This window comes from Harmonia axyridis, chromosome 7, assembly GCF_914767665.1.
Source record: "Harmonia axyridis chromosome 7, icHarAxyr1.1, whole genome shotgun sequence".
In the NCBI taxonomy this organism is placed as follows: domain Eukaryota; kingdom Metazoa; phylum Arthropoda; class Insecta; order Coleoptera; family Coccinellidae; genus Harmonia; species Harmonia axyridis.
This window is the reverse complement of record NC_059507.1, coordinates 14,301,303-14,313,663: the sequence shown is the minus strand read 5'-3', so window position 1 is coordinate 14,313,663 and position 12,361 is coordinate 14,301,303. Positions and strand designations below refer to the sequence as shown.

At 33.6% G+C, this 12,361-nt stretch overlaps 1 protein-coding gene across 1 annotated transcript in view; it reads right to left on the bottom strand.

Annotated features, from left to right (window-relative positions):
* The window catches only part of LOC123684234 (ATP-binding cassette sub-family G member 1-like), a 42,699-nt gene that overhangs the window by 10,330 nt on the left and 20,008 nt on the right, over positions 1-12,361 (bottom strand). The window contains exon 2 of the mRNA XM_045623411.1: positions 7,889-8,006. Coding sequence (XP_045479367.1) covers positions 7,889-8,006 — 118 coding nt within the window. The remainder of the gene's footprint in view (positions 1-7,888; positions 8,007-12,361) is intronic.

The following is a 12,361-nucleotide window of genomic DNA, read 5'->3' as shown; positions in this document are numbered from 1 at the left end:
TGTCTTTACAGAAGGCACTTTCAACTGGAGTCCCACAAGGATCTCTGCTGTCTCCGTTATTGTTTACATTATATGTATCCGACATTCTGAAAATTGGGAATACCTGCATGGTACATTATGTTGACGATACCTTCATCCTTGCCAATTCCTTATCTTAAAATGCAAACCAAGTACCTGAAATAAACCATCTCAAGACTACAATCATGATTTGCTCGATGGAGATTAAAAGGGAACCATCAGATGAGCGAGGATGCTTTCTTCAACCGAAAGAAGTGAAGTATCTGTGAGTGATGCTTGACAAAAAGCTAACTTGGAAACAACACGTCTTACCAGATGTTACGAAGGGAAATACAACAGCGGTTTGGTTACAACCGCAGCTTCGGAAAAGCAGCAAAATATCTCTTTTCAACAAACTTCTTCTCTACAAGTCCATCATTTGGTCGGTCACAACTTACGCATGCCGGCTTGGGCATACGCTGCAAAGACTCATATACAGAGACTTCATGTCAATGCTTAGATGAGCAATAAAAGCACCATGGTTTGTCAGCACCGAATGGATTATTATTCACTGTAACAGGGTCGTTGCGACTCTGGTATTGCGACTTATGGTATTACGGCACTCACATGTCAGTAGAGACCCCTGGCTATATGATTCCAAGGATCTCAGCGTAGCCTGGCTATCCGTAAGTGAAGTTAATACGCGCTCTTTTGATGTTTCTTTTGAGACACACATGGGCGCAAGTATAGACAGAAAATGTCTTGGGCTCACTGCCCAGGTATCCAGAAATCCTCGTTTAAGGCCGATATACTCCAATACATGTGCCTCTTTTGTGATTTTGATCCATCTGTATACCACATGGAGGACTTTTTGTTCAAGCAATTTTCGGAGTTCACCGAATGGATACATGGAAGACCTACAAATACTATTCCAAGTCGACCACATATCAGAACTAAGTGTGAAGATTTTCAACTCAGCAAAAAATTGCGTAAAACCCTTTATATCTAAAGAAGGCTTGACTATGATGAAAAAGCCCCAAAGAGACCAAAGATGACACTTCTTGAGGAGGTGCGTATTTTGCCTTATACTTTTTCCTGGCATGTAGCCAACTGCTAGAGCAGGACATAATACGCTACCGGAAGTGAATAACACTAAGATGGAGCAGTAAAAGGCAATCGGCCTGACCGCAAAAGAGAAGTAAGTGCAAAGTTCAAAGTATGGCTTTCAGCTTTGACGTGGTATCAATATTGATCCTGATCCGAGAACATTGATCTATTAGTTCTGTGAATTTTTTTATGGATGAATATCATTTAGATAACACTGAAAATGACCTAAAAATAAATATATGATTGAGTACATACTGCATTAATATGTCCGACTGCCAATGTCAGATTGGGCAGTTCAAGTACGGTAGATTTAGTTCGTAGTTCAAAGTTCACAAAAAATATAGATTTGTTTGAGGACATTTGCACTCATTGACATATTCAGTTATTTCGGTCAGACACAGTGAGCTATCATTCGACCAAATGTCTGTAATTTTTTAATTTTAAGAAGATTATGAGCTTGAATAATTGGGGTCGTGTCTTAATGGTGAATTCGAAGTCAAAATAAATTCTTTCCATCTTGTTTTCTTTGTACAGAAAAAAAAGGTTTAAGATGGGAGACTTGAGATATTCAAGGTAGGTTCAGAGTCCGAATAGGTATCTTGTTAATGGACAAAGGCCATTAAATGATTCCGGAGAGGTATGCCCAATTGAAATTTTGTTTTCTCAATAATTGGAAAAAAAGATACCGATCCGATCAAACTGAAATTTTGTCAGTTCGAACTCCTTGAGATAATTCAGACTATGTTTCTGTTTGTTCACATGATTTCAATTTAATTTTTTTAAAACGATTTTTTCCTATAATATTTTGATGATTTTATTGATTTAGCTTATCTTTAACTGATACTAAGAGAATAATAAAATAAGTTCAAATAATAATAATAATAAGAGAAAGTATACTGCCAGTCCCCGTACGAAACTTGAAATAGGAAGCATTTTGAAAACTATTCATTTTAGGCACAACATTACTCAACAAAGAAATGAAGACTTCTCACTAGACCAGGTTAGTCGACAGGAATAAAAACTGGGCTGAGGGCAAGCCATTCGAATCAATGGACTTATTGACATTTTATTGTTTTATTTATTTATTACAAACGGCAAAACAATTTTTTTTTAAGTAATCATCAGTCGTTACGCATCAGGATCGAAAAACTGTTCTACATTAAATCATAAATTGAAATCGTGTAATAGAGATGTGATGAAACTGAATGTCTGAAGTTGAAGATATTGATCTCAACGTAATTTTAGCGTAACATTGATATTATGGTAATGACTCAAAATTTATAAATAGAGGGAACACAGATCAAAGTTTCAAACTGCATTTGTTGATTATATTTTATCAATCAGATAATGTTTTCTCAAAATTCGTACTCTCTAATTTATCCAGTTTTTTTTTTGGTATGAATTATATTACACGGCATAACAACTTATTATCGAAACAAATTATAAGGAATCAGCCATAAAATTTTATGGGATTAGAATTCGGATGGCATTTTTTCTATAAATTTTTAGATTTTTCCAGAAGGTGAACAGGTAAGAATTGCAAAGTTTGCTTTTGACAAACAACAAAAAATAATTTGGACGGCTAATTCAGTGTCAGAAAATGTTCCTTAATGATCGGATAGGCCTAGAGTAGTATGAATAACAGGATACTCTTGCATTCTTTTTCTTGCATAATAAATTTTGATTTTCCTTTGCTTAATTCAAACTTATAATATCAGAAAACCGGAAATATAGCTAAATCATTTATTTCAGCACATACCTCAGTTGAAAGATATTGAAATTTCCAAACAGATTAATGTTCGATTTACCTGAAAAAATTATCACTAACGCCTCTTTTAATAGCTCAATTATAGGTAACTGCTTGCCGTGTTATTAAATTTAATGAGTACTCACGCGAGCATTTATTATTTTTTGGCTGGTTCTGGGTTTGAAACAATTAATTCATAAGAAATGGAAAAAAAATCATATTGCAAAAATTGTCAACATTATTTAGTTTTTGCTGTTTGTGTGTTTTGAGTGGTCGTTTCCCGAACAGTTTGATCATTTTGTCACGATAACTATCGAACGGAACAACATAGAAACTTGAAATTTTCAGTATAGGCTTGGATCTCGAATGTTGCGGTTGAACTCTCACCATGTACTGTTCCAAATTTGGAACATGGCCTTTTCAACATTTTTTCTAACAGATGAATTGGTTCAAAATTATAAACGCATTCTGTTCCCTATTCGGCACACTCAATTCTCGGCGTTCAGAAACTTTTACCGCCATCTAACGACGCTCATTTGGTCAGTCAATTCCAGTTTTGTCTGCCCGCCGACTTACACCTGTCACGAATTATTATTCGAAAAATTTTGGTGGTCGAAAAAACTTGAAAAACAGGATTTCAATGGAAAAAAAATTCGTTATACGGTAAGTTTTTTCTTATTTCGATTCCTGTTAAGAAATACCTTCCATCTTTCTCCTTGGAAGATATTTATTTTCTTGTGCCATATTCGGAACAGTTTGCAACAAAGGCCTGTCTGTTAAATCGACCAATTTTGCTTGAGAATATTTTTCCATTTCCTGGATATGGTGTGCTGCAATTAGTCTAGCGATTACAGGTTCTGTCCTCAAGAGATTGAATAATTTTCTTGGTGTTAGATGACGCTCTTTATCGGAGAATCATTGTAGTTGAAATGTTTTCCAAAAGGAAAATCATAAACTATTATCTACGCAATTTTTAACTATGGTTAATTTTCATTATAATCTGGAATTATAAATAATAATGAATTCATTCTGGAATGCTTGTTTTGTTCCAACAGGTAAACAATAGGAATAAATGAATTTGAGAATATTGATCATTTTCTCTAAACTTCTTTTCAGTACCAAATTTTCTTTGATACGGCGTCAAAACTTTCTTTCCAACAGAGTTTGCGGCAGATAGAATGGGTTGCCACATAGTGTTGTTGGTGCAAATTCACTGAATTCCTTCAAAAACCGACTCGACCAGTTCATTGGAGACCAGAATCGTCTTTATCAACTCTTAGCAACTGTTATTATGTGCGGGTTTCTTCATTATTTATAAGAACTTAGTAGTTTATGAATTCCATTTCATTATGTAATTTTGAGTTTATGTGTGGAAACCCCTATTCTTTTCATTTATTAATAATAATAAAATATTTCATCAATATTCGAAAAAATATGCTGTTAAACAAAAATTGTGTGCGCCTTGCTTCTCAACATCGAAGCTCGTTCTATTTAAAAGAAATGAGTAGTCAGAAAAGCTCAGGAAATAAAACGTATAGTATTAAACCCCGGAACAATCTTGAACTAACTGAGATCCAATTTATGAGAAATATAAATTTTTTATAGTGATGGATAAGATTCATTTGTTTTTCTTTCAATTATCTCAATAATGGGTAATTAGAATTGAACAATCTTTAATTTAAAACAATATACCACGACACCGAATCGTGTTGCTATCATTATATGATTAAATTTGAATGGGTTTATTAACATGTTGGCATCCTAGCAATGTTCCAAATAATTTATTATTGTCGAACGGAAGGAGATCCTAACAGAAGTAAAATAATTGAAAAATTAGTATCTATTCCACCAAATAAATAATATACAGGCAGAAAAACACATTTTTCCTTCAGAATTCGATTTTATTCATCAATACAGTCACCTCCAATGTTCTTCAAACTTTTCAATACCTTATCTGTAGGAAAATTTGTCTTTGTTATGTCCTTGGAGATTTTTATTGCAGGGAATGTTGACAATGGGATCGGAACTGAACAAACTTATGTTATTTTTGAGAATCAAGAATGAAATATGAAAAGGCGGCCATCAAACTGGGCTGAATTGCCGCCCATCAAGTAAAGGCTCACTGTTCCTCTTGAACCCTGCTGAGACCAGTTATCACTGGGAATGATTGAAATGAAATCTGGAAAATACGCTGGGTGGTCAACATAGAAATTATGGTCGAAGTAGTGGAAAAGGAGTTTTTTCTCTTTATATTCAATTCATTCTTCTCCTCCAGACCAGTTATCAAATGGAGCTTAAAAACTTTTTGGTAATCGGTATCTTCAAGCATCTGCTCTCACAATAAGTTATGCCTTCATTTTTTGAGAATTTGTATTCAGGAAATGTATGCTCATATAATAATTGCATTTGCCAGGAATGCGCGACAGTTGAACAATTAGCATAATAAAAGTATTAATGAATTTGCATTTCAGTTGGAGTTCTTTCGTAGAGGAAGTCATCTTTGACGACTTCTCATGACCTTTACAGTTCAAAAAATGAGCAATTCATAGAAATGTTCGAGGAAGGCCAACCACCTTTTGAGAACAGAGGATTTTCGAACTTTGGTTTTACTTCACAATGCCTGTACTTTTTAAATTTTGAGCTGGAAATGGTCTCAAACAATAAGGTTTCCAAAATATAGCCTGCTCAATGGGAAGATATTGCAATTTCCAAACAGAAAACATTATTACCAACACCTCTTTAATAGCTCAATTATAACAACCTGCTGTGTTATTACATTTAATGAGTGCTCACGCAAGCATTTTTTCTTTGATGTCAACCCTATGCAGAGAATCAATTTGCCTACCTAACAGAAGTAAAAGGTCTATTCCAAGAGGAAAAATTTTGAAGACATCTCTTTAAGCACATTTGATAATAACATTGGGAAAATATTCATTAACAAAAAAAACAACTTTTTCGAACGTGTACAAAAAACCTAAATTAATTTTATGATTTACCGGAGGATATCTGTGCTTGTTCTCATACGTTAGAAGATGTATACTACGATCAAAGACGCTATAAATTCAGTTACAAAAAAAGCACAAGCATTATTGTCAGTACCAATGTTTCCGTATGACCATTTTATAACTTCAAGATCATACATGAAGAAAAAAATTTGCTCTACTGGAAGCATGCACATGTTCGTATACGAGGTGAAAAAATTCCTTTTAAAATTATGAGCGATTTTAGGCGAATAACTCACACACAAAGCTAGATGATATCTATATGCAACGGATCAAGTGACCTTTAAACAAGACGCATTTACCACCATTAAAAACAACCAGATCCAGTACTCTATTATATTAATCAAAAGCAAGATATGTTGTGTCAAATCGGCGATCTCTAAAAATTTTATGAGAGGTTTGTCAGGTGTGCAACGTTGTAGAGTGCACTTACGTAGAGATGTTGAAGTTACCAACAACACAATTTGCATTATAATGAAGCAGACAAAAGATAATCTGCATCATCCTGTCCAAAACGCAACATTCAACCTTCTCAATAATATCAAAACAGAATCGGTCAGTGACAACAAGTGTTGATTAATTATTTTACGTACTTATTGTCGTATTTTGGGATGGTCTAATTCAAAATTAGCGATAAGAGGTTAAAAGATAATCCTTGTACTGGATAATATTATATGAAATATTGTTTTCAACACAGACCTAAAAATTTTCAATGTAGCCTATAGTGCAGGTCGATTTAATAACAGATTTGAGGTTATTTCTTGAGAAAATTGTTATGTTCTGATGGAGAGGGACATTTTGAGATAATATGCAACCAATTAAATATTTTGAATAGCAATGGAGAACTTTCATTTTGATTAACAATTCACAACAATAATTGATTCTAGAAATATTACGATATTCACATGTAGTAGATGCAGTAAATGGTCTACCGACAAGAATGCAAAATTTCCATATAATATTGAGTCTCGAATGTCTAATGTCCTGGTAAAGATAGAGAGCAATATTGAGTGAAGTAATCAGTACTGCGGGAAGCAGAAATAAGTAGTTCCTTTATCCTTTATCCAAAACAAATAAAGTACGTAACGGGTGTTTTTTTTCGAGGTATATAACTTTAAGTTAGCATTACTGTTCAAGATGGCGACCGATTTAACAGCTGTCAAGTAATTTATTCTCAGTTTGGTTTGGCAATTCATCATGAATAGACTCACTCCTGAACAACGCTTGCAAATAGTGCAATTTCATTTCGAAAATAATGGTTCTGTGCGGAATACGTATCGCGCACTACGTCCATTTTATTTTGTTTAGCGATGAAGCGCACTTCTGGTTGAATGGCTACGTCAACAAGCAAAACTGCCGTATTCGGAGTGAAGCTTATCCTCGAGTGTATGTCGAAACACCGTTACATCTAGAAAAACTGACTGTTTGGTGCGCTTTATGGGCTGGTGGAATCATTGGTCCGTACTTCTTCAAAAACGATGATGGCCAGAACGTTACAGTCAATGGTGATCGGTAAAGAGCCATGATTACTAACTTTTTCATTCCTGAATTGAACAAACATGATGTCCAGGAGCTGTGGTTCCAACAAGACGGCGCAACATGTCACACAGCTTGTGCCACAATCGATTTATTGAAAGACACGTTTGGTGACCGCCTAATTTCACGTTTTGGACCTGTGAATTGGCCTCCAAGATCTTGTGATTTAACACCCCTAGACTAATTTCTGTGGGGCTATGTTAAGTCATTTGACTATGCGGATAAGCCACAAACCCTTGACCATTTGGAAGACAACATTCGCCGTGTTGTTGCTGATATACGGCCACAAATGTTGGAAAAAGTAATCGAAAATTGGACGTCCAGATTGGACTACATCCGAGCCAGCCGTGGCGGTGATATGCCAGAAATCATATTTAAAATGTAATGCCACAAGATTATCTTGCGGATAAATAAAATTCATGTCAATCGAATAATCCATCGTTGTTTTATTGCAATTAAAAGTTCTATAGCTCTGAAAAAAACATCCTTTATAACATACCTGAAACCAGTCAAAATATTGAGAAGGGACGATTTTCCAGCTCCACTAGGACCCATGATGGCAGTCAGCTCTCCAGATCGTAAGCATCCAGAAACTCCCTTGAGAATATTCCTAGATCCTGGAAAGAAGTTAAACAATTATATTACACACTTCTACAAATTCTGTAAAACGGTTTGAAAATTCAATTTCACTTTTTCTGGATACAATTTCATGATGAACGGCTTATAAAATACGACAAATCTATGACAAAATAATAATAATATGAATTGGTTCCGTGTTTGTCTGTCTGTAGATCTGTGTCAGCAAACCCTTGTAACAGGGTTCCAATTTCAGCTTTAGGTTTAGGTTTGAGGTTTTAAATTTCGAAATGCTCTGTTTATAATTCGTAAAAACATGAAAAAAAATGTACAGCTCAATTCTGATTTCACATATTATCTCTGATCTGTTATTTCTTGATAATTGCTGTACTACCTATATGATGCAGTATGAAACAAAAACATCACACATTAAATTAAATTACCTATACCTAATCTTCTTTCTTCTAAGAAGCGAAATTTTTTTGGTCTTCAATAAATTTTTTCCTCAGGTAAAATTCGTCCAACAATGAATAATAGCATTAACCTAATAAAATATAATTCCAATTTATTTATAGCATTTCTAATTGAGGGTATAGCCACTTAACCTTGTATGGAGTTTATAATTAGTACCAATATTAATAAAACGATAAAACTCTTCTTGCTTTTTGGGTTAAACCATACCGTATGGTTATAATAGCAATAACCTTTTTTGTTTTAATCTCCTAATTTATATATTTCAAATTGAAGAGAAATCCCGAACTCAGATATACAATCAGGACAACTACTGAAAATTGTGAATATGTTTAACCTACACGGTTTTCCAGAAAGATTTAAATTCAAGGTTAACTTGATTTCAACTGGATATGATTTTTATTTGAGAATAAACGTTTTGTTTATCAATTATATTGTACAGTTATTGATTTTCTGCATACCTATTTGTGACCATTAATGAGAAATATGTTGAAATCCTATATAATCCACTCATTGAAAACGGATAAGGGCTTTTTATATTTTCTAATTTAATATGTGATCTAAAAACATTATGTAAAGACAGGCATATGCAATTTGGGGTTGTTGTGAAGGAGGTAAAAATTAAAGTGGGAGAATCCTTTGGATTGTTTTATTCCAAACATTTAACATATATAATATGTCCTACAAACATGGCCAACATGGGCCCTCAAACGTTTATTTACGAGATACAGGGTGTTTCTTGTAGTCCTACATTTCATAAGAATATATCAAATCTTTATGAATCATTGCTACAGTTCGGCAAAATAAAGACCAAAACTAGTTATTAATTTATTCATCACAGATCACAGCTAACTGGATTTTTATGATAATTTGGAGTTTCGTGAGTATTACAAGATAAGTGTTTTATTTATTTTTTTTTGGAAATAGATACGACAAAATTATGAAGGACAAAAAAGTTTAATATCGAACTAACTGAAGTTTCTTCTGACATTTTTTTGAACTAACAGTTCAGGAGGAAAAAAGCCGGCACAGCTCCAGAAAAAAAATCACTCTGTAGATTTGAATTTGCAATTGACAGATTCCGTGATATAACCTTCAATTTTCAGTATCTATGCCAAATTTCAGTTGAACACCTTCGGTAGAGCTGATGCTATCAGAAAAATCTTGAAAAAAAATTAAAATTTAACATCCTGTATCTCGAAAAAAAAACTGTTTGTAGGACCATGTATGTAGGACTATTTTTCTTCAATTTTTTTTGTCGAAAAATTCGCCGCCCATCATCCATCGGGCATTGACAAGTGCCTAATTTCATGACAAATTTCTCAAGCTATCTTCACAAGCCTATTTTGGTAACAGCCGTCAGCCTTCGGCTTCGGGATACAGTTATGTGGTCTCCAAGGGTGCAATTAGCGCATGCATGAACAAGAGCTCGAAATCTTTATGTCAATGTTTTCCTAATTTTTTCAGTAATATTTTTGATCTTGAAAGGACAAATCGATTATGTAGAACACAATGAAAACAGGAAATGTTATAATTAAAAATAAACAAGATACTTGTTTTAGGTCCAATTTATATGCTGCATGAATTTCCTAAGACGTTAATTATACACCTCCATTGTGATTAATAAATTATATGGTTTCATCTTCCATCTTCTACAATCTTGAATTTTCCAGAGTATAATATAGGCAGGTACCTACTGCAAACTTGTTCAAGCGCTATTAAAAGAGAGGTTGGTTGGATATTTCCATGTCGGCAATAAAAACTCCATGGAACATCTCAAACTCACTCTTGAAGAACGTTTCGGATGATTACAACGAAATTAAAATAAAAAAAATCTAGGTGATAAACTATGTCATATTGGAGTTATGTCAGAGTAATTCGGTGGTTGTTTAATAATGTCTAAGGCCGGTTTGTCACATGGTAATAAATAAATTCATTCGCATATGAAAAAACCAGCCCTTATTGAGTTATTACAACAACAACAATTTTTTTTAGCGCCTGGAATTTTAGCGCTGATTTTAACTATATTTGGGACGCTTAATCTGTAAATGCCATCCGTTTTTAATATCTTTACTTTTTAATATCCATCAACTTATCTACCAATGTGAGTTTCATTCAGTATATTCATTTATGAGTATTCTAAACTTATTATAAATTCATTAATGTAGGTACAATGGTTTTATTGTCAGTCTGTAATTGAGGAAATTCCAGGTAAATCTATAAATAGTGGAACCATTGCCTATCAGGTACGTGAACTGACCCATTTAATCCCCTAACTCGGGTAAGTAAGTGAAAAAATCATGCTTCCTCCGTTACATATAAAGTTGGGTTTAATGAAGCAATTTGTAACGGCTCTTGATAAGAATGGGTCATTTTTTGCATATATATGGGTAAAAATGCACCAGATAAGCACAGAAAAACTCAAAGCAGGGATATTTAACGGCCAACAAATAAGACAATTAATTAAGGATCCTGACTTCATAAATTCAAAGAATCAAGTTGAACGAGAAGCTTGGACATCATTTGTTACAGTTGTAGAAATTTTTTTAGGCAAACAAATAAAGCTCAAGACTATGTTGAAATGGTTAACAAGATGCATAATAGTTTCAAAGCCTTAGGGTGCACTATGAGTTTTAAAACACATTATTTACACAGACACAATAATATAATAATAAATAGATAAATTATTAATTAGAAACGCTATGAGATTCAATATAAAATCAGTTTCTATATACCAGAGAAAGTTGATAACTATGATCCATTATGTTTATTGCCAGAAAATCAAATGAAAAAAAATTCCCGAAAAAGTGATAATTATGGATTTTTTTACAAGTCGAGTCATTTGTGAAACAGAAAGAAATTAAAACTCATTATGTATAATTTACACATTTTTTCTGAATGTTAAACATATTCAATTTTGGTTCATTATTTTCCCATAATTAACCTATGGACATATGTTTGAGTTCAATAGAATTGTGAAATGGACATTTGAAAGGTTTAGCTGTCTACGAAATCACATCAAATATCAAGAAGAAACGTGAATGTAAATCATTTTATGTCCAATCGACCAGAATTAAGTTATATAACGAGTAGTATGGGCCAAAATTTCAGATTGATGCAATGACTTCGAAATAATTGCGAATCCAGTGGCGTAGCCAAAGGAGGGATAAGGGGGATATATCTCCCTTCCCCAGGAGGAATATCTATAAAAAGTCATAGCGTTTAATAATTTAATTCTGCAAAAAATGATTCACCAAATTCATCAACCAGTGGTTATATCAAAGAGCTCGATCTAATCCGACTGTCTTCTGAACAATCATAATAATGATTGTTCAGAAGACATACGAGTAAATTAATGAGATCCTGAAGTAAAAGCTCGGAACTAGACGAATTGAACAGCGACACCCTTGATAGCAATTTCTCTAATTTTTTAGGATGAATAAATAATGTCATATTATAATATCTTATTATCCCATTGTTGCAAAGAATATCTTTGTCGGCACTTTGGATTCCTTCACTTACTGCGTTAACATTTTCACTCATAAAGATAGGTCAGTAGGTTTAATATATATTGTTGATTAGTTTGAGGTGGATGAGGTGGAATTTTTCAATTATATTCTCTATTATATACCGTGTTCAACCCTTGATCTGTGTTGCATGATTTCAAAAATAATCGAAATCTCATTATGAGTAAGAAAACTGCTTCAAAAGAAGGAAAATTGATGCAGGCGAATCTTCATTTTTTTCGCATTTGAATACAACAGCTGACACCTCGACAGGTGTCTGTAAATTCGAAGGACATTGGAAACGAATAACCAATATTTATATAGTTTAAACTCCTTATCCCCCAAGGCTTATGTCTGGGTACGCCACTGTGCGAATCAGATGTGGTTTATGTTATTATCATCATGCTGATTTATAAAAG